General features: G+C 37.2%; 1 protein-coding gene across 2 annotated transcripts; it reads right to left on the bottom strand.

Moving 5' to 3' along the window:
* Nucleotides 1–247: 247 nt before the first annotated feature.
* On the bottom strand, nucleotides 248–1,925 carry LOC145075168 (uncharacterized). Of its 2 annotated transcripts, XM_079021465.1 has the most exons (5): nucleotides 1,770–1,923; nucleotides 1,136–1,221; nucleotides 889–986; nucleotides 652–724; nucleotides 248–548 (listed from the first exon to the last, which is right to left on the bottom strand). In XM_079021465.1, exons 3-5 carry the CDS (start codon nucleotides 971–973, stop codon nucleotides 536–538), a joined length of 171 nt encoding a protein of 56 aa, XP_078877591.1. In that variant the 5' UTR covers nucleotides 974–986; nucleotides 1,136–1,221; nucleotides 1,770–1,923; the 3' UTR covers nucleotides 248–535. The 2 variants fall into 2 exon arrangements, with proteins under 2 accessions (XP_078877591.1, XP_078877590.1); XM_079021464.1 differs by lacking the exon at nucleotides 1,136–1,221 and having other exon boundaries at nucleotides 1,770–1,925.
* Between the last annotated feature and the right edge of the window lie 21,213 nt (nucleotides 1,926–23,138).

Raw genomic sequence — 23,138 nt, 5'->3', positions numbered from 1 at the left:
AATCTCTTCTCAGCTTTTTGTTTAAAATAAAAACTAAAAAGTTTCTGGTGTCCAACAAAGCTTTTTTTTTTTCGAGTTTTTACTTAAAACCTAAAAACTAATAAAATATCGATTCCAAACAAGCCCTATATATACAAATTTCAAAAGGCTTAATTCTGATGAAAAAAAAAGCACGAGATTTTTAATCTCCTTCAACCACATCTTGATTTATTTCAAAGTAAAAGACCACCATATTGCAATTCAAACATGTTCAAATCTCAAAAACTCTTCAAAAAACATATTACATATCCAAAATTATACAAACTTATGTTCTCTCATCCTATTTTAATACTTGGCTAAAATGCAGAGATTTAAAAACAATCACCATTGACCATTGTTCAAAGGTCTCTGTCACGATTCATACATGCTTAACTTACTATGTGGGAACTTACATACCAGCAAAGCTAACACACACACACACAAACAAACTTTAGGATAGTAATTGGATCATACAACTTCACCATGTTTCATCTTGAAGTTGAAGCTATGTTTAAATTCACCATAGATACCTGAGGAAGATTTTAAGCAACCAAATAATGACTTAATATAAATGTATGAAAGTGAAACCATAGAATAAGCAGATTAATAATAATAATAATAATAATAATGCACCTTTTTCCAAATTCACTAATGTTACGATATCCGTTGTAGAAGATGAACCACATCAAGACCACAACCAAGCTATCTTAACAAACAGTCAAGTCAAACAAAAGAGAAAAAAATGAAATGACCTAAATACCCTCACCTAATGGTTGGGTTTCCATCCCTGGTTCTAAAAAAAAGAAAAAAAAAAAAGAAGGATATGCCACAGGGACCAAAAGTGTAATTTAATCTAAAAGATAAAGATACTGAACAAATATCGCTCCCACCAGTCCAACATGTATAGCCCAAATGTGACATTGTAAAGGTAGATTTTGCGTTGAACCCAATTCATATTCCCTAATAACCTGAGAGACAATACACACACACACACACACACAAAAAAAAAAAAAAAAAAAAATGGTTAAAAGTGTTTTCAACAGCATCAAAGGGGTATTGATGGAAATAGTTGTTATTATTATTCCATTAAGGCACTTGATATGAAATACCACCCAACCTTGCCCTTAATTCAATCTTTATTTCGAATCCTCTTGAGTAAATGGTATTATGAAACAGGTGTTCAAAGTTTCATTCCTCTTGGATCTGTGTTTTGAATTTTGATAGTGAGTTATGCCTAGTAAGTAAGTAGTAATCTATATTTGTATGAGTATGATTTTGGAGAATGATGAAAATTAGGGTTTTATTTATTATTTGGATTGGAGTTTATACGACACTATTGAATAATTATTTGTTTGTTGAATGTGGGCCGTTACAGGAGGACCTTAATACCAGTATCTGTGATTTCAATTTCAGATTATGAGCCTGCAGATATATCTAAAAAGAAGGCGAATGATACAAGTTTAAAGCAGCAGCTCCCTTACACTTGCTGTTAACAGAGAAATAGCATTACAATTTACACTGACACAGATCTGAAAGGGCAGGTGGATGATTTAACCTAAGTTTATTCACAACTACAATGAAATCGAATAAAAACGACGAAGTAGATCCAATCGAACAAACAACAAGTAGAGGCTACAACTAACCTAATAACTACAGAGAGCAACATATGACCGAAGAAAGTAAGTTATCCCAAAGGATCATCAAAAAAGCTTCAAAAAAATATAATAATTAAGGGGAAAAGAATCGATAACCTGAGATAGGTGTGTTAAGAGTGGGGCGTCCAGCAGCACACCGAACCTGAAGGAAATGAAATTGGAGAACGTTTGACTTGGTCCTCCCGTCCTTAATATACAACAATTACCCCAGTCCAACGTAAATGAGACAGGGAAGGTAAGATGGTATGCCGCCCCAAGCTCGGGAAGAAGATTCTGTCGAAATAAAATTTATCAAAAATAAAAATAAGAAATTATCACAAAAATTTTAATATTTTTAAAAAAAGTTACATTTAGTCTAAAAAAAATTAACATAAAATTCATGATTATTTCAAGTCAATCAATTAAGTCTCTATAACTATTTTAATGACCAGAAAATAATTTAGGAGGGTAACTACTTCTTATCCGTGTTCACATATAAACAATTTCTTCTTTTTTGTACATAATAAAGCAACTAACTTGTTTTAACTGTTTAAATTACACCAATATTACCGGCTAATATATGTTTTAACCGGTAACTCAAAGGGAAAATGACTTAGGAGGGTAACTACCTCTTATCCGTGTTTACATATTGACAACTTCTTATTTTTTGTACATAAGAAAGCAACTAACTTGTTTTAACTGTGTCACATCCCAAAAATCATGACCAAAAATTTCGTTTTTAATTTAATACTAAAACCATAATTGTTAAACCATTAATTTAATACTCCGGCATCGGGCCCCGCCCGGCATCGGGCCCCACCCGGCATCGAGCCCCGCTCGGTATACAAATCTGTCTCTTAGGCCCTGCCTGTCTCCGGGCCTCGTCCGCTAAACACATACAATCATATAACATGCTAACACATAAAGAAACATACTCTACTGTATCCATGTCCTAAGAAACATACTCTCCTAATAATGAGATACGGAACAGCATCTGTACTCAGCTAGTGATGAGATACGTGACCTCACCCACACTCACATCTTTACCATGCACATACATGTATCACACAGACAACAAGTATAATCTAACATGCAAACATTCCTCGGGCACCCACCCGACATCAGACCTTGGTCTAGAATAACATACTAGCATACAATGCCTAGGGCTAACCCCCAGGTCTTCCTACTCATAGACTACATGGGCTGGCATTGTGGTCTTAGACCCATTCATACAGTGAGGAGACTCACCTTGCATTGCTGAAGCCCTGGCTAGAACTAGTTGAGTACGGACGAAGTTCCGCATCTTATTATTAGCATAGTATGTTTCTTAGGACATGGATACAGTAGAGTATATTTCTTTATGTGTTAGCATGTTATATGATTGTATGTGTTTAGCGGGTGGGGCCCGGAGACAGGCGGGGCCTAAGAGAGACAGATTTGTATACCGAGCGAGGCTCGATGCCAGACGGGGCCTGATGTCGAGCGGGGCCCGATGCCGGAGTATTAAATTAATGGTTTGACAATTATGGTTTTAGTATTAAATTAAAAAAGAAATTTTTTGGCATGATTTTTTGGGATATGGTTTTAGTATTAAATTAAAAAAGAAATTTTTGGGCATGATTTTTTGGGATGTTACACAGTTAAAACAACTTAGTTGCTTTCTTATGTACAAAAAATAAGAAGTTGCTAATATGTGAACACGGATAAGAGGTAGTTACTCTTCTAAGTCATTTTCCCTTTGAGTTACCGGTTAAAACAGGTATTAGCCGGTAATATTGGTGTAATTTAAACAGTTATAACAAGTTAGTTGCTTTATTATGTACAAAAAAGAAGAAGTTGTCAAAATGTGAACACGGATAAAAGGTAGTTACCCTCCTAAGTCATTTTCCTTTTTAATGACATACACTTCATATTTTATTTGTCTTGTTAAAAATTATATGAACGTTACCATGTAACGAATGTAAATTTCCTAATATGATTGGAACTTTTTTTTGTTACATAAACTTTATACTTTATTTATCTTCTTCAAAAATATATAAATGATAGCTGCACGTAAATTTCTCATATTTAACATGATTGGAAAATTTTAGTGACTTAATTAGGAGACAATGACTTTGTAGAATTATCATGTATCACTTTTATTCAAACATAAATCTTTTTTATATCTTTTTTTTTCCACAAGGTTTACCATTAAACTTTATATATGTTGTTCAAAAACTACCATTTTAACCGACTATTATAGGTTTAATCATTTTTATATTTTATATATATTGTTCAAAAACTACCATTTTAACTGACTATTATAGGTTCAATCATTTTTATATTTTCAACCTTCAGTAGATTTTCAGCCATATTTTCTTGTCCATGATTCCAAAAAAGAAAAATAACATCATTTTACATGTTTTTTTAATAAAAAACACTACAAAACGCAAAAATTTCCTCTTCTCTTCTCTGGTGAAAATGCCTCCACCCTTCACCTTACTATTATCGTTATTCACACATTTCTCTGCTCATCATACATTGTGAAAATCTCCTTTATCCCCACACCCTACACCCCCTCTCACTCCTTTCTTCTTGAAGCATGTGACACTAGTAATGGCATTTGTTCAAGAATTTTAGATTAGTTTCTTGGTGGTGGTGGTGAATGGCGGAGACGGATGGTGATGTATTGTGGTGTTTGTTGTTGGGGATGGATGATTTTTGTGGTAGGTGGATTGTGGTGGTATGTATGTATGGTGTAACGACCTGGATTTCTATACATAATATCTAAGGGAAATATCATTGTTTTCTTATAATGCGGACTTCTACTCTAATTAAAATATTTTACTTCCCAGGAAGAATCACGGGTTTACAATAAGAATATTACATACAAATTAGAACAACAAGGAAATTACAAAGATTAACATCCTATTATCTAAATCTTGACTTTGTGGTCATGTCTTCTCTTTTGGTACAACGACTGCTACAACCTGAACCCGCAAAACATAAAACCTTTGTAGCATCATACACAATGTGTCTGGTGAGTTACTATACTGTCTTTTCTTAATTTTCATCCTTCTTTCTCTTTCTCATACTTTATCCTCTAGTTCTTTCTCTAATAGAACACACTATTGTTCTTTTTATTCTTTCATCTTTCTCATCTCATTTATCTTTATTCTCTAATATTTTCCTTTTACTCTTATCTTAGCTTATTAACAAGCTCATCTTATACTCTTCTCTTAGCCTCTTAACATGCTCTTCTTATACTATGTACATATTATATCTCTTCTCTTAGCCTCTTAACATGCTCTTCTCATCTAGACCAAGCAGTCACATCTCATACCTTACTCTAAGTAAAACAACTTCCTATTATATTACCAGGCATGCTCACCTGGTTTTCTCCTCTCTGTTGTGATCCCTCGTCAATCATTAATGTTTATGTTACTATTGAGTCAATAACGAATTCCTTACATTTAATCCATCATGGATTACATTTAAGTTCTTATAAAGAACTCTCTTATCTTGTTCCTCTCAAGGAACCTTTCTCTATCTTCTCTAACCATACCAATTTAGATTCTCGCAATAATCATTTATCTACATTCCCAAAGGGAGTCATGCATCTCTTTCCCCATAGGGACATAATCCCATTCCCGAAGGAATCTTAATCTTTGTGCCTGAAGGACCATACTCTTATTCCCGAAGGAATCATACTCCTGTCACCGAAGGAACTATACTCGTGTGCCTAAAAGGAACCTCTATCTCATTCTCGAAGGAACATCTATCTCTTGTCCCTAAAGGAACCTTCTATCACTTGTTCCCAAAGGAGCCATAATCTTATTCCCGCGAGAACTGTACTCTTATCCCCGAAGTAACCTTACTCTTATTCTTAAAGTAATCATACTCTTGTTCACTTAGGAACCTCAATCTTTTGTTTCCAAAGGAATCTTTATATCTTTGTCCCCGAAGGACCATACTCTTGTCCCTGAAGGAACCTTACTTTTGTTCCCGTAGGAACCTTATTCTTTTTCCCGAAGGAACTTTACTCTTGTTCCTATAGGAACCTTACTCTTGTTCCAGAGGAATCTCTATCTTTTATCCTCTAAGGAACATCTTGTTAGATTAGGTCTATAAGGTCTTAATTAAGTCGGTATATTCTTACCATGTAAAAGTAAAGTCCTTTTTAGGTTTCCCTCATAACTATAAATAGCTAGAATTGATATTATGTAAGTCCCAAATCTGCTTGTGTATCAATCAAATCCTTTTGATGGTATGGAATCCCAATTAAACGGATGATGACAGATCAAAATAGAAGAGAAGAAGAAGAAGAAGAAGAAGAAGAAGAAGAATATGAATCTTGTATAATGTGATTAGAATGAAGTTCTTTTTCACAAGATTCACACACTTACATACATATGATATTTCTCTCTCTCTTGGCCGTACACTCCTCTAACGTTCATCAAACCCCTCCTCAACCACCTAACACCTATATATATATATATATATATATATATATATATATATATATATATATACTTGAGGAATATGGGCCATAAATGGGTTTACGGCCGTAAACACCCATTGGGCCGTAAATACAACTGCAAAAACATATTACATGGCCAAAAACTATTAAGGCCTAGAAAAGTAAAGTATAAACCATATTGTTGACCCAACAATCTCCCCTTTGGTTTATAGCTTTCTTTTCTAATTGACCCAACACACTCCCCCTAAAAAGTAGCTGGCTTTTCTTGTGAAGCTTTATTTGGAGCTTGGCCTCAGCTTTAATCTTCAATTTCTTCACAGCTTCAAGATGAACTTGATGAATCTTCAATGAATGACTTCATCTTGAGCAGTTGGGCTTTTCTTCAGAATTTGGCTTTAAACGCATGTTGGGTGAGGAGGCTTCTTGTAGAGATTCTTGAAAAATGACGCTTTCAGTTAGAGAATCTTCAGAGAGAATAAAAGAGTGAACTAATCTTCTGGATCACTTCAGCAGGTTCATAGATAGCAGCAGACTGATTGATGAGGCTTCAATGCAATCTGTCACATAATTTCCAACTGCAGCTTCACCTAGCTTCTGGGGTTGAAAGATTGAATGTTTAAAGAATAATCTTCATTTCTTGCTCCTTCGAATGAGAATTCTTCAATGATCACGGACGAAGCCTTGGCTCAGAAATTTTCGATACAGACTTCATGAGTTTCATCTATATCTGAATTCACTTTTTAAGACAAAACAAAACTAAAAGAAAACTTAGCACACAATATATATATATATATATATATATATATATATATATATATATATGTATGTATAAATATTGGATTTTTAATTTTCTGATTTTTGTTTATTTTTTTCAATTTTCTGATTTTTGTTTGATTTTTGCATTTTTTTTAATTCTCCCCCTAAATTTGTGCATAGAGGAAAACTATGAACAAATTTAACAAAAACAAAAATATTTGGGATCAAAGTTGCCAAACAATTCAATATCGTTTATCAGCACACGCCTGCATGTCTAGATCTGGTCAATCACCGATATTGTGGTCCACTTAAAACAAGGGTATGGACAGATCTGACAGATTATAAATGACAAGTCATTGTGATATATATTTCTAAATGGACCATTTGGCTGACGACGACCAATGATATTGTTGTCCACTTAAATTCAACAACGAGATCGACAGACAACCTATTAAATGATTCAATTTTAGATGCACTAGAACGTGTTCCCCACTTCCCAACATACCCCAACAATCAAGAAATTCCAAAGAACTTCTTACGCAGAGGGAACAACATATGACTAACAGAGATAGAGGGTTATAGAGATAGTAGGGTGCATATGTTGTGTCCCAGGTCGGATCTTATGATCACGCAGAGGGGACAACATATGGCTAACATATAGAAAGAATTGCATAGATAGGGGTATGCATAGAGATAGAGTTGCATATATTGCATTCCAGGTCGGATATGTTCCAATCACGCAAAGGAAGCAACATATGACTGACAGATAGAAAGCAAGAAAATAATTTCCTACAGACCTACTTTATCAGAACCCCCCAGTCATCCTATCAATACCGGAATTAAGGACATGAGTACATACATCGAGGAAATGTTGAGCCACAGTTCTAGATAATTAACTTTTAGTGCATCTCACACGTTCTCATGTTTATCTCACTGCTCAATCTATCCAAGCGTCATATGGTCAGTCCAAATAGAACTATCTAAGTCCATACTGTCAAGTCCTTTCATTGCCAATCTGAGTCTAGTCCTTTTGAATCCTTTGTGCCTACCAGCACATTGAACACAGAGTCTAGACAATTCGACTTTCGTGCATTACACAAATTTCAGATTGCCCTTTAGCACATTGAATCTACCAGCACATTGAACACAAAGTCTAGACAATTCGGCTTTCGTGCATTACACGAATTTTAGATTGCCCTTTAGCACTAGACTTTATATCACGTCCTAAACAATATGTTGGGCTTATAGTGTTGCATCATGGGCTCGATCTCATAAGGCGCATGCATGCATCCTTAGTCTGTAACGCTTTCATAATTTTTCTTATCAAAAGTATTGTAACCCTAGCTTGCCTCTACATTGGAAGTTCTTTATCGAGCTCTGCTGAGGCGTGACTATATTTCAATCATAAGCTTCATATTGATTCCATATTGTGTTCTTAATCGCATTGTGTTTGAATTGTTTGTTCTTTGTCAATATACCTGTAAAAGATCTAAACGATCTAGAGATTTATTCTCATCAATTGGTATCAGAGCAGGAGGCTGTGTAATTCATACACATCTCTTCTGTTGAAGAAATTATTAGGATTTTTCCGCATTGATTGATATTAATTGAGCCGTCATTCCAAATTGGCGTATCTCATTAATTATCGATCTCACTCTAACAATAAATTACAAGTCTGATCTTAAACAGGTTATCGATCAAATATCATCACAATGTCTATGGATGATTCGCAAACCAATCCAATCAACATCTCCAACAGTATTGGATCAACGACAAGGATTCTAATCTTATACACTCAGGATTATGAAGTTTAGACGCACCACTTCGAAGATCATGTGATCGGCTCAGAGGATAATGGGCACTTGATCTGGGAAGCAATCACAGTTGGTCTGTTTGCTCACTCAAGCACTTCAAAGATTGTCAAAACTCAAAAGGAGTACAATCAGCTCGTGAATGATGTGAAAGACATTCCTCAAGATGAGAAAGAGAAGTTTCATTGCAACATCCAAGCCTTAAGAATGATTAGGTTTGCTTTACAGTCGGATACGTTTCGATTGGTGAGTTCATGTGCTACAACAAAAGAGATATGGGATAGGTTGAAAGAATTGTATTCTACTGATGAGGATCTGGAACATTCGATTCAAACCTTGCTGCTTTTTGAGTTTGGTGATTTCAAACAGAAGCCCGATGAGAAACTCATTCAAGCCTTTGATCGGTTTAATCATCTTATCAGTAAGATGATAAAGCACGGGATCGAAAGGAAGGTTATTGAGCAGAAGGTCACCTTCATGAACGGTCTTAGACCCGAATGGATGGCAGTTGTGTCCACAGTGAAGGCACACAAATAGTTCAAATCATACTCTCTGGCGAAACTGGTGGGAATTCTAAAGTCCCATGAAAGTGCGGTGTCAAAGGAAATGAACGTGGTTTCTAGTTTGGGGTCGTTAGCTCTTGTTTCAAAAGGAAAAAGTGATGTTGAAGAAGAAGAAGAATTGGATCTTGCCGACTATGATCTAACTGGTGAAGAGTATACCCTGATGGTTTCCAATCCAAGAAAGTTTATTAAAAGAAAGTTCCCAGCCAACAAGAACCGAAACTGGCAGGGAAGTTATAGTTCCGAGAAAATGAAGGAGGAACCGAAGATGGGTTCAAAGTCAGAAGAATCCAAGAAGGAAACGAAGATTGGTGGCGACTCATGCTTTGATTGCCATTATTGTGGAAGCAAGAATCACTTTGCCAAAGACTGCATGCTGAAGAAAAAGGCAGAAAAGGTTGATGAGGATGATGAGGAAGCGAACATCCTGAGAAGATTGGAGGAGATCAAGAAAAGAAAATCAGCAGCTAACAATAACTCCATGAATGCTTTGATTGTACAGGATACAGGTGACAATGATGAGTTTGGTGGAGTGCAAGTGTGGTCCACGGATTCAGAGGACGAAGAAGTGAGAAAGCCGACTCATGGCAAGGCTATGTTGGTGAAAGAAGAATATGTTGCGGGAAGATGTTTGATGGTGACAGAAGGTGTATCACAGATGCGAGGGTACACAACAGATGGTGGACTGGAAGATGAAAAGGAGCGAGAGGACAGGTGTTATGCTTCGAAACTTATCAGTGCACAGATCAACGAATGTGATGAGTTGATTAAGAAGCTACAAAATATTCTTGCTTCTCTGAAAATACCTATTACTAACTATGAAATGGAACTGCATAGCTTAAAATCTAAATTTTCTAGTATAAGTAGTAGTCTTACCCAAACTCATGTCACAAACTCTAACCTGACTGATCAAATTAGCAGGATATCGTCGAAGAGTGAGGAGAGGAGGATGTGGATTGAGCAGAAGGAGAAAGAGTTAAATAGGTCTAGGGATGAGTCAATCTATTTGCAACGAGAAAATCTTAAGCTTTTAAAACAGCAAAACGTTTTTTGTTTGATTGCGAAAACACTTTATTTTAATATCACTCAATTGCATCTCGATTGTGAAATAGGAAAGAAGATACATCGCATGATTTTACCCTTCCTTGAGTTAAAGGAGGATGAAGTTGATGCTGAAGCTTACAACTATGAAAATGTTGTATCTTTTGACGAAATCCCTCCTGCTTACAAAATTGGTCTTGACAAAATAGAGTCCTACATAAAGTCAAAAGACCATAAGGACATGCTCAAAAATCTGTTAGATGAAAATGATAAATTGAAACTAAGAACCAAAACTGTACAGAAATTTGGCTCGTTGAATGCCAAATTAAGTTCAGAAAATAAATTTGATGTTGAAAATGCATCTGAACTTAATGAGGATGATGACATGAGTGAAATCTCTGTAGAGGACGTGGTGGACTATTCCGAATTTGTCAAAAGCGAACCCGAAAGTAATAAAAATCTAATCTCTGAAAACTCCGTGGAGTTTGATCGCTCATTGACAGTCAAGACCAAAATCCTCAAGGCAAAAGAGGTTGTATATCAAAAGGTTCAAACCACTCCAAATCAAGTCTATACAGTTCAAGGAGTCACACCTCAACAAACAGAAGAACTGACAGTTATAGTAGAAGAAGATAATACAAATGGATGTGAGGAGTTCTTCTGGTCAACACCAATAGATAATGTTGATGAAACAAAAGGCCTATCTCAGAAAACCTCATGGAGAGTAAAGGGTAGGTATGTGCCGAAACCACTTAATGAACCTACAAGATATGATGTGCCAAGCACAAGTGGCACCATAACATCTTCAGGCGAACCAGTGATAACGTCCAGTGACACGTGTTCGTCAAAGAGCGAAAGCCATGCTCAAGTACCGAAGAAAAAGGCCAATATTCATAAAAATCCAAAACAGGTGGCAGAACAAAAACACCAACGTAATCTGAGATACAAGAAGAATCTCTTAGAAAGAAAACAGTTTTGGAGATCTCAGAATCCTCATTACATAAGGTATGAAAAGACACATAAGTCACAAAGAGAACCAAGAAGCAACCGAAAGGAAGGTTTCGGTCCTCAGCATGCAAGCAACCGAAAGGAGGGTTTCAGTCCTCAGTGAGTAAGCAACCGAAAGAAAGGTTTCGGTCCTCAACATAATAGCAACCGAAAGGAGGGTTTCGATCCTCAACGAGTAAGCAACCGAAAGAAAGGTTTCGGTCCTCAACATAATAGTAGACGAAAGGATGGGTTCAGTTCCATGTTCAATCAGACGATCCGAAAGGAAGAATGTTCCCATTCTCAACCAAGGAAGAGTGATAATCGATGATCTAATACCACTTCTAAACCCTATTCTTCTCATTCACATTCTAATTCTTATCCTTCAAAAGATTTAAAGGGGAAAGGAGAGCTCTTTCCAGAAGAAAACAAATGCCCAAAAGAGATCCAAAAGCATGATGACGTCAAAATTTCAAATCCTACGTCCAAATCAAATGAATCTAAGTCAAACAAAATCAAAGTTTTTACAATAAAAAGAAACGATGAAACAACTCTAATAAAAAGAACTTATATGGTTGATGTTTCTCTTACTATTCCATGTCCGGTAAAAGGCTTACTAGGACCCAAGAAACTTTGGGTTCCTAAATCTGCTTGATATTTTGCAGGTTATACGTGACGAGCAGTTTGATGAAGAATGGTACATTGATAGTGGCTGCTCGCGTCACATGACAGGTCAAAGACAAGAACTGAGGGAGTTTCAGTCTCTCAAGGATGGTGGAACAGTGAAGTACAACAATAATTCGTTTGGAACTATCAAAGGCTATGGAGTGATTACGAATGGTGACTTCTCAATCAGAAAGGTCGCATACGTTGAAGGATTGCAGCACAACCTCATTAGTGTATCACAACTAGTAGTTGAGAACGGATTGAAGGTCTCCATTGATGATGAAGTCTCATAGATAGTTGAAAAGAAGTCAAATAACATACTGCTGAAGTCGAAGCGAAAAGGGGAAATGTACCCTTTAAACCTCAATCCAATTCGAGGGAAACCAGTAGTTTGCTTGCTAACGAAGGCACACTCAAATGAAAGCTGGTTATGGCATCGAAGACTCACTCATCTTAATTTCAAAGACATCAACAAGCTGGTACTTGGGGATCACGTTCGAGGTCTTCTAGTTCTTAAATTCGACAAAGAACATCTTTGTGCAACTTGTGAAATGGGAAAGCAAAGTCGACAAAGTCATCCTTCTATTATCAACACAAAGGTGATAGAACCATTGGAGCTGTTACATATCGATCTATGTGGTCCCTCCTATATTGAAAGCATTGGTGGGAACAAGTACATTCTTGTCATAGTTGATGACTTCTCTCGCTTCACATGGGTATTCTTTTTGAAGCAAAAATCATAGGCAACTCCTAAGCTCAAGCTCTTCATAAATCAAGTAGAGGTTCAACTGAGAAAAGTGGTTCGTAACGTAAGAAGTGACAATGGATTGGAATTCAAGAACAAGGATTTTGAAGATTTTCTGGCTGAGAAGGGAACGACTCACAATTTCTCTGCTCCATATACTCCACAATAGAATGGAATCATCGAAAGGCGAAACCGATCTCTGTGCGAAGCGGCTCGAACTATGCTAAGCTTCGCTTCCTTGCCTTTATATTTATGGGCTGATGCTTTTGCTGCTGCATGTTACACTCAGAATAGATCATATCTAAACAAGCGATTCTCTATCACTCCTTACGAGATCTTGAACAACCGTAAGCCTAATGTGACGTTCTTTCACGTGTTCGGTTCAAGATGCTTCATCTTCAACTCAAAGGAGAATCGAAACAAGTTTGATGCTAAGGCTGATGAAGGAATATTTTTGGGCTACTCCTTGTACTCGAAGGCGTATAGAGTCCTGAATAAACGCTCAAAGAAGATTGAAGAGACATACTATGTCACTTTTGATGATAGTTATGTCAAGAAGTTGAAGACAACTGAAGGTGCAATGCATGAAATCTTTCCAAAGTCCAGTCAAGTTACAGTACCTATCTCAAATCTTTTCGAGCAATATATGCTTCTCTTCGATGAACCTGAAAAAGCTATCGATTCTGAATCCAAGGCGGAAGATAACAAAGTCGACAGTTTGAAGCAAATTATTGACGATGTTGCACTAAAGATGGCTGTTGATCAACCAAAGGCAACTGAAAGGCCTGACTCAAGCGAACCTTCTGATGACCGTGCTTCTGTCCAGGGGGAGGGTTTGTCTCTACCAAATGATCAAGGTTCTTCATTTCAGGGGGAGAATTCATCGTCACAATCACCTTGCTCAACCGAAAGTCCAAACGAAGGGGAACATTCTGACCCAAAAATTGAACTTGTGTTATCATTCGAGGGGGAGAATACAAATGTCAATGATGATGATAGACAATCATAATTGGAAGAAGAAGTCAATGCAGAACTAGCTCCTTCTTGTGATCCAAATTACCCTCCTCTCATCAAATGGACCAAAGACCATCCTCAAAGTCAAATCTTTGGGGAATCTTCAGAAAAGGTATTAACTCGATCACAGATCAAAGCGAAACAAGTTGCACTATTCTCTCAAGTAGAATTTTGCATGTTCAACTCTTTCATCTCCAAAGTAGAACCGAAGACCATGAATTCAGCTCTTGGCCATTCTGATTGGGTTCAAGCCATGCAAGACGAGCTGAACGAGTTTGAAAGAAACAAAGTATGGCGTTTAATTCCAATTCCAAAGGATGCTTCGGTTATCGGTCTCAAATGGGTATTCAGAAATAAAATGGATAAGGAGGGGAATGTGATTCATAACAAGGCCTGGTTGGTCGTAAAAGGATACTGCCAAGAGGAAGGTATAGATTATGAAGAGACCTTCGCTCTAGTTGCAAGATTAGAGTCAGTTCAAATCTTTCTTGCTTATGCTGCACACAAAAACTTTGAAGTCTATCAAATGGACGTAAAGTTTGCCTTTTTCAACGGAGAACTTGATGAAACTGTGTACGTTGAGCAACCGCTAGGCTTCATTAACGAGAAGCATCCAGATCACTACTACATTCTAGACAAAGCGGTATATGGCTTGAACATGCTCCCAGAGCATGGTATGAAACTTTCACTCGATTCTTAAAAATGTCAAAATTTAAACAATGATCGGTTGACCCAACCTTCTTTCGTAAGAGAGAGGGTAACCACCTTATGATAGTCCAAATTTACGTTGATGACATCATTTTCGGCTCCACGAATCCCAGCTTAACAGCGGAATTCAGGAAGTTGATGGAAACTAAATTTGAGATGAGCTCAATGGGTCCAATTAACTTTTTCCTTGGCTTAAATATTAGACAGGGACCCGAAGGCATTTTTATCAATCAGGAAGCATATACAAAGACATTGCTTGCCAAGTTTGGCATGATGGGAGACTCCAAAGTGAAAGTTCCTATGGCTTTTGGGATTAATCTTACACCATCTTTGGAGAAGCCAGTCGCTGACATGACGCTTTATCGTCAGATGATTGGGTCACTGATGTATCTTACAGCCAGCAGACCAGACATCATGTTCTCAGTCTACTATTGTGCCCGATTCCAAGGTAACCCACACGAACCTCACATGATAGCCGTGAAAAACATCATTCGCTATCTGGAGCGGACTTCCTCTCTCGGTTTATGGTATCCAGCCAACTCAGGTTTCTTTGTCCAAGCGTACTCAGATGCTGACTTAGGTGGTTGTGGATTGGATCATAAAAGCACTACTAAATGATGCCAATTTCTTGATGGTAAATTGGTTAGCTGGCAATAAAAGAAACAAACCTGTGTTTCTCTCTCCACGGCAGAAGCTGAATATATAGCCGCCGCCTCATGCATATCTCAGGTTGTTTGGATATAGAGTCAGCTTAGAGACTATGGGCTGAACATGAAGAGAATCCCACTATATTGCGACTCTGAAAGTGCAATTAGGATTTTTCATAACCTAGTGCAACACTCGAAGACAAAGCACATAGCACTGCGATATCACTTCATCAAAGATCATATGGAAGATGGTAAGATAGAGATTCACTTCGTTAGGACCACTGATCAAGTAGCAGACATATTCACTAAGGCTTTACCTGAAGCAAGTTTCAACAAGATCTTACAAGGCCTACGAATGATGGAAGCAAAATCAGTACCAAAATCGCCTTCGCTTCATTAAAGGTAAGAAGCGAAATAGAGCGAACGCTCGGTCTATTTCGGGTTCGATTCACCCGAGAACTGAAATGAACCGAAGGCTCGGTCTATTTCGGGTTCGGTCCTTCTGAACTAGTTTGCTTCTTTTTCATTAAAAGGGATTTTGATTGTATTCTTTTGTACACTCTTTTACATACTCATTTTTATGTTTTTCTTTTTCTTTTATTTTTATTTTTATTTATTTTTCTTTATTATTCTTTTCATAACAACCAAAAATATTTTTCTTTTTTGTTTTATTAAAATTTTTCCACAAAATACAAAAATATGTTTCCTTTTATTTTTCTCATGCCTTTCTTTGTATAAATGCTACTCTCAATGGTCAACCTCAAGCAGGTATAAATTCTTCTCTTTGAATTAGTTAAGTGTCCCTAGATGCAGACCAAAGCCTCTACAGATTTTGAGTGAAGCCTTAATAATGTGATATATACAAATCATGTTTTCCCAAACTAGGCTGTTATATTCACTCTAATCATGAGCTACCGTACTCATCTCATATTAAGTTAAGAGTTTTCTGCTTGGTCCTTCTTTTATAGCAGATGTACATTTGCTTCTTACACCACCTATATCATTTTTCTTCATTACACTTCATCTCACTAATGTAACCATTGAGACTCAACACTTACCACTGAGGTTTATGGTTATACAAAAATTTGTGTTAATGATCTTAGTCTTGTGTCACTACGTACTAAGTGAAACCCATAATTCAAAACCCTTAATAAATTGACGGTGCACCATTACCATGGTCTAGCTCTCATGAATGAAATCTCTTTTTATTTTTGAGCGATCCTTCTGAAAATGTCTATCACCAAGACTTTTCATCCCCAAGCATCTAGTTATATTTTTTTTGAGATTTCTCAATTGTCAACAAGTCACTGAATATGTTTCCCACCTACTTGTTTAACAGGCTACATTGGTCTCACAAGTACTTCGTTCAGTTTCGGTCTTATATCAAGAACCGAAATCATGAATTGAAGCGAAAGCCACCCTTTATATCTTTAATTAAAAAGATGTCTTTCAATACTTCTTAAAAAATACTTGATCATTAGTTAACGGGAAGCCACACAAGCACTTTGAAGTCTCTCTTGACTTTGAAGGAAGAGATTCGTGCCCGGAATCAGTCGCTTTATGTCTTAACAGACATCACAAATTCCCATAAAAAGTTTGCTTTATTTCTTTATCATTCACACTCTATGCATGAAAATCTTTTCTTTTCCAAAAATCTGGTTCTATTAACGATGAGCTAATTTTTACAGCGTCGTTTCTAAAAGCATTATGGTGATTGATAAAGCTAAAGGTGATGACGGTTCATGTAAATTATGTGGGTGACATTTCGGATAAAGTTCTTGGATGGGCCAGCAATTATCCAACCGTTTTGACGATTTGAAAAGGTACTTTCTATGGAAAGGCGCATAAAAGTGAAACGTCCTTTCTCTCTCATGCGTCATCATCGGGGCTGCCAACTGTCCACTCCATCGCATCAGGAACGGTTTCACATAAAGCCAAGATTTCAGCCGGATATTTCTCTCTCCTCCTCTTACATATAAAAGGATTTCTCACGCTCCACTTTACTCTTTTATCACTCACAAATCCTCAAAAAGAAAAGGGTGATCTCTCTCACTGTTCATCATCTTCTTCTCAAGCTTTATCAATGGCGGAATCATCTTCTGTTCAAGATACTTCTGCTCACTCCAACCTTCTTAACATTAAGTGTAAGTCCCCAAATCTGCTTGTGTATCAATCAGATCCAATTGATGGTGCGGAATCACAATCAATTGGATGATTTCAGATCACTTAGAAGAGAAGAAGAAGAAGAAGAATAACTTGAATCTATGATGTATTCAATGTTGGAATGAAGCTCCTTACACATAGATTCACACACACACACACACTCTTCTCTCTAACCTTCTCTCACACCTTAGGAACACACACTTAAGCACCTTAAGAATTCTTATCACCTCACCCACCTAACACCTATATATACATGGGCCACAAACTCAAGGCCGGACCGAAAACCCAATGGACCGAAAACCCAATGCTAGACCAAAAACTCATGGGTTTTCGGTCCAAGCTACAATTAATCCCAATATTAGTTTTCGGCCCAAATGATAAAACAATGAATTCTTAGAAAAGCAAAGTATAAACCAATTTTAGACCCAACAATCTCCCCCTTGGTTTATAGCTTTCTTTTCTAATTGACCCAACAAGCTCTCCCTAAAAAGTAGCTGGCACTTCTTGTCAATCTTCATTGGGAGCTTAGCTTCAACTATTATCTTTGATTTCTTCACAGCATCAGGATGAACATATGAATCTTCTATGAATGACTTCATCTTGAGCAGTTAGGCTTTTCTTCAAGATTTGACTCTGAACGCACATTGGGTGAGGAGGCTTCTTGAAAAGATTCTTGAAAGATAGCGCTTTCAGCTTGAGAATCTTCAGAGAGAACATCCGAGAGAACTAATCTTCAAGATCACTTCAGCAGGTTTATAGATAGCAGCAGACTGATTGAGGAGGCTTCAATGCAATCCATGATATAATCTTCAATTTCAGCTTCACCTTGCTTATGGGGTTGAAAGATTGAATGTCGAAAGAATAATCTTCATTTCTTGCTCCTTCGAATGAGAATTCTTCGATGATCATGGATAAAGCCTTGGCTCAGAAAATCTTCGATACAGTCTCCATGAGTCTCATCTACACCTGAATTCACGTTTCAAGACAGACCAAGACTAAAAGAAAACTTAGCACACAAATTAAAACAAAAACAAAAATATTTTTGGATTTTTGATTTTTCTAAACAAGAAATAAAACAGAAATAAAAATATTTTTAGATTTTGAATTTTCTGATTTTTGTTTGATTTTTGAATTTTTCTGATCCTTTTTGTTTGATTTTTGAATTTTTTTTAATTCTCCCCCTAAATTTGTGCATAGAGGAAAACTATGAACAAATTTAACAGAAACAAAAATATTTGGGATCAAAGTTGTGAGACAGTCTGAACTCGTTTATAGTACCTTCACCTTCATGAATAGATCTGGTCAATTGCCGGTATTATAGTCCACTTAAACACGAATGATATCGACAATTTTTTTCTAAATAAATCATTTAGCTGACGACGACCACGAATATTGTTGTCCACTTAAATTAAGCAGCGAGATCTACAGAAAACCTCTTAAATGGTTCAATTTTAGTTACACTAGAACGTGTTCCCCATTTCCCGATATACCCTAGTTATCAAGAACTTCCTAAGGACTCCTTACATTAGGTGAGTAAACAATTATTAAGGAGGAAGTTAGATTTAGAAATAGGTGCATATGTTGTGTCCCAGGTGGGATATATTTCAATCACGCAGAGGGGAAAACATAGAGGGATTGAGAGGTAGAATGGTGCATATGCTGTGTTCCAGGTCGGATATGTTTCAATCACGCAGAGGAGACAACATATGTCTAACAGATAGAAAGAATTTCACAGATAAGGAGGTGCGTAGAAATAGAGTTGCATATGTTGCATTCCAGGTCAGATCTCTTCCAATCACGCAGAGGAAGCAACATATGACTAACAGATAGAAAGCAAAAAAATAATTTCCTACATACCTACTTTATCAGAACCCCCCAGTCGCCCTATCAGAACCAAAATTAAGGACATAAGTCCGTACATCAAGGCAATGTTAAGCCACAATTCTAGATACGTATTAATTTAGTGTATCTCGTGGGTTCTCATGTTTATCTCACTGCTCAATCTACCCGAGCGTCGTATGGTCAGTCCAAACAATCCTAACTAAATCCACACTATCAAATCCTTTGTGCCTACCAGCACATTGAACACAGAGTCTAGACAATTCAGATTCAGTCCTTTACACATGTTTTAGACTGCTCGTTATCACATTCTTGATATCACTTCCCAAACAATACTAACGAAAAACTATAAGAAAATAAAAAAATTATCTTCAAAATGAATCAGATAAAGATAAACTCAGGAGTATAGAGAAGAAAACTCAAATCGTAATTCACCGATTGAATTTGCATCCAGAAGGTCTGAAAACAGCATGCATAATCTCAGAACAGATCCGAAAATTCTTCATGTCATTAAGCACAAACCCCATGAGTGACCCCTTCCTTTCTTCCCTTCCCGTAAAGGACACATACTCTTAAACAAAATTCTGAGTGTTGTATAATTGAGAGATGCCTTCTATCATGTGCCTGGAACAACCATTATCAACAAACCGAAGTCTGATGATATGCCTCCATAGCTGCTCCAACACATAGTGGGATCAGTTGGTCTTTGGAACCCAATCCATTTTGAAACTGGGTCGACCTTTTTCATCTTTGCAAGGAACATTCTCCCACAACATGTCCTGTTTATCACAAACAGAAGATGTTGAAATATTAGAATCATTAGATGATTTGGGAGATTGAACCTTTGAAACCCATTTATAGTTAGGTCTGACCCATTTCTTTTTCTGTCTGATGGGTGCCTCAGCACTTGATTTTGATCTTGATGTCGGCCGTTGAGATGACTTTGATTTTGGATTCACGGGAGCATCTCTTGGATTTGGCTTCTTGGCCGACATTCCCTTCTTGACCTTGGGATTTGATTTCTTGGCCTTGGGAATTGAACTCTTGCCCTTGTTGGCATTCCAGTCGCCATTTTGCGATTGTGACCTCGAAGGGCTTCTTTTGGGGTATCTCCCTCTTGGCGTTTTCTGCCAGCCATGTGCATAGTAGGGAACGTATGCGCAATTTGGACAATTTCTGGCAATGTTTCCAGGTGTCCCACAGTGAAAGCATGTCTTTTTCTTCACTGGGAAGTTGTTTCTTCCTGCCCCTGGTGGCGTATCCTTGCCTTGTTGCTTATTGTTCCCACATGCACACTTGCGACAAGTTGGCTGTTTCAGTTGATTTAGTGGCCTGTATTTCTCAACAACAGGTTGATCAGAATCATCTAAGTTCGAAGCAACAGATTCATAGTTCAAGGAGACATTGGATTATTCAATTTTTTTCTCCTTGTTCTCATCTTCCGCTACTTTATCTGCACATGTAACATAATGATTAGAAACGTTCACTTCATCCTTTTATGGCACAACCGCAACAGGTTTCCCATATTGGAGATGTGCCTCCTTGTCAATTTCTTGTTGTGTCATAGGGATGGATGTGTAGTTATGATTGAAAGGTGGAGGAACACAATCATACCCTAAACCCTTGTTTTGATTATCTTTGAATTTTAATTGGTTAAATAAGGACTTGACTGTCTTACTTGACGCAGTATAATTTTTGAAACTAACATTTGTTTTTCCACACTTAATTTTCAAAGCGTCAAGTTCTTCAGTTACAACAACAAGTTTTTTCTTAATGTGATCATAATTTTCACACTTGTTGCTGTAATCTTCTTGGAGTTTTCAGAAATCCTTGATTTTGGTTTCTAATTGAGCTTTTAACGGTTTTTGTTCTTTCCTAATGGTGTATCTTTCATATTTTAGGTCCTCATTCTCTCTCTTGATTAGATCTATTGATTCTCATAAACATTTAATAGTTTTAACACAAGATGGAGTACATGAAACTTCATTTATCGGAACGGATGAGGAGCTCATTTTTTTAAAAAATATATGCCCTTTGACCAAAAAAACTCAAAAGTCAAACTTAAAAGTCAAACTTGAAAAGTCAAACCGAAAAGCTAAATTTGAAATTTTGAAAGTTAAATGAAAAAGTCAAAGTTTAAAGTCAAAGGTCAAACTTCAAGGTCAAAGCAAAATTTTAAAGTCAAAAGTCAAAAAATAAAAGTCAAAAATTAAAATCAAAAATTTTTGGGTTGAAAAAGGATTTTAAAAATAAAATTTTGAATTTTGGGGTTGAAAATGTCAATTTAAAAATAAAAAGAAATTGATTTTTTTGGTTGATTTTGTCAAATTGCGAAACCTGGTTGCGAGAATGAGATGTTAAATTTAAAAATTTGAAGGTAAGACACAAGGGATTGGCTGGCTGAGTTGGTTAAGCGCGCTGTGGCAATGACCTAAAGGTCCCGGTTTCGATCACCGGCACCCCCAACTTCGCGTCCCTTTTTTATAATAAAGCCCTGATGCGAGGATGAGTCCAAAAGCACTGTTGAGCCGAGAGCGAAGCTGAGCCGTGGATCCGAGGCGATACCGAAACGCTGTGAACCATGGAACGAAAGCTCGGACCGAATACTCCGACCCGACCGAAATCTCGGTTCGAAAATCCGACAGAAAGCCCTTCAAAGACCGAAATCACTTCGGAAATCGCTGTTCTTGACGAAAAACAACGTGTTTTCACCTTTTTGCTTCAAAACTCGATCAAAAACTCGTTTTTAGGAAAAACACGATGAAGAACCCCCCCTATTTTGACAAGATCTATCCAAAACGCATAAATCTCTTCAAAATAAGATCAAATAAGCTCCAGATCTGAAAAAAATTGATTGATACAACCTTGCTCTGATACCAATTGTAAGTCCCCAAATCTGCTTGTGTATCAATCAGATCCATTTGATGGTGCAGAATCCCAATCAATTGGATGATTTCAGATCATTTAGAAGAGAAGAAGAAGAATAATAACTTGAATCTATGATGTATTCAATTTTGGAATGAAGCTCCTTACACATAGATTCATACACACACACAGACACACACACACACTCTTCTCTCTAACTTTCTCTCACACCTTAGGAACACACACTTAAGAACCTTGAGAATTCTTATCACCTCACCCACCTAACACCTATATATACATGAGCCACAAACTCAAGGCCGGACTGAAAACCCAATGGACCAAAAACCCAATGCTAGACCGAAAACTCATGGGTTTTCGGTCCAAGCTACAATTAATCCCAATATTAGTTTTCGGCCCAAATGATAAAACAATAAATACTTAGAAAAACAAAGTATAAACCAATTTTAGACCCAACATTAAGCCACAACAAAACCTCATCATTGACCTTACACCCTTCGTCTATGAACCCTACATGCTGTACGTCGTCGAATGCCTCAAGTACTCTCGTCTTGTTGATGCTCTTACAAAGGTGGAAGTGGTTCCCATGACTTGCCTCTCTCACATCTATTCAACCGCTTATTAGGACAAGGTTGCTGAGAGGATTCACTTTGATATTCACAACGAGAAGACCTCCATCTCCAAGAATCGCTTATGTGCCATAATTGGTCTTTCTCATGAACCCACTCTGGTAAACCCCGACTCCATTACTACTGGTCAACTGTTCTCCATATTCTACCAAATGGGGTACACAGAAAACCTAACCACCGTTACCAAATTTAAGAAGTCTTGCCTTCCCCCACAATGGAACGACCTCTTTACTCTTCTTTTCAAGGGTCTCTCAGAGCGTAGCGCCGGTTCAGACAAAGCAAGCAAGTCATTTATGACTGTGCTTTATGGGTTGTATAATGGTATTACTCTGGACTATGGGGCAGTCATATGGAAACAACTGGTTCAGAGTTTATATTCTTCTTCTCGACATTCTGAGATTTCATGTGGTAGGTACTGGTCCATTATCACAAAGTGGGCAATGAATCGTCTTTACGTTCTAATCATGGCAGACTCCCTTCTTTCATCTATCGCAACCTTTCACACAACGAAGATCATCGTCACAGATCCTTCCAAGTATTTCTTCATTGGATCGATTCCAGCAGCTATGTATGCC

The sequence above is a fragment of the Lactuca serriola genome, chromosome 9 (genome assembly GCF_051521515.1).
Source record: "Lactuca serriola cultivar US96UC23 chromosome 9, Lser_US96UC23_V15, whole genome shotgun sequence".
NCBI lineage: Eukaryota > Viridiplantae > Streptophyta > Magnoliopsida > Asterales > Asteraceae > Lactuca > Lactuca serriola.
The sequence above is the reverse complement of the archived record's forward strand: the minus strand, read 5'-3'. Positions and strand labels throughout refer to the sequence as shown.

What these genes read in the sequence shown, in the direction of transcription:
- LOC145075168 (XM_079021464.1), bottom strand. Translation starts at nt 973, where the DNA reads ATGAATTGGGTTCAACGCAAAATCTACCTTTACAATGTCACATTTGGG. An exon ending in GTGGGAGCGATATTTGTTCA is followed by an intron (nt 725 to 888) that starts GTATCTTTATCT and finishes CTGTTTGTTAAG; the next exon opens with ATAGCTTGGTTGTGGTCTTG.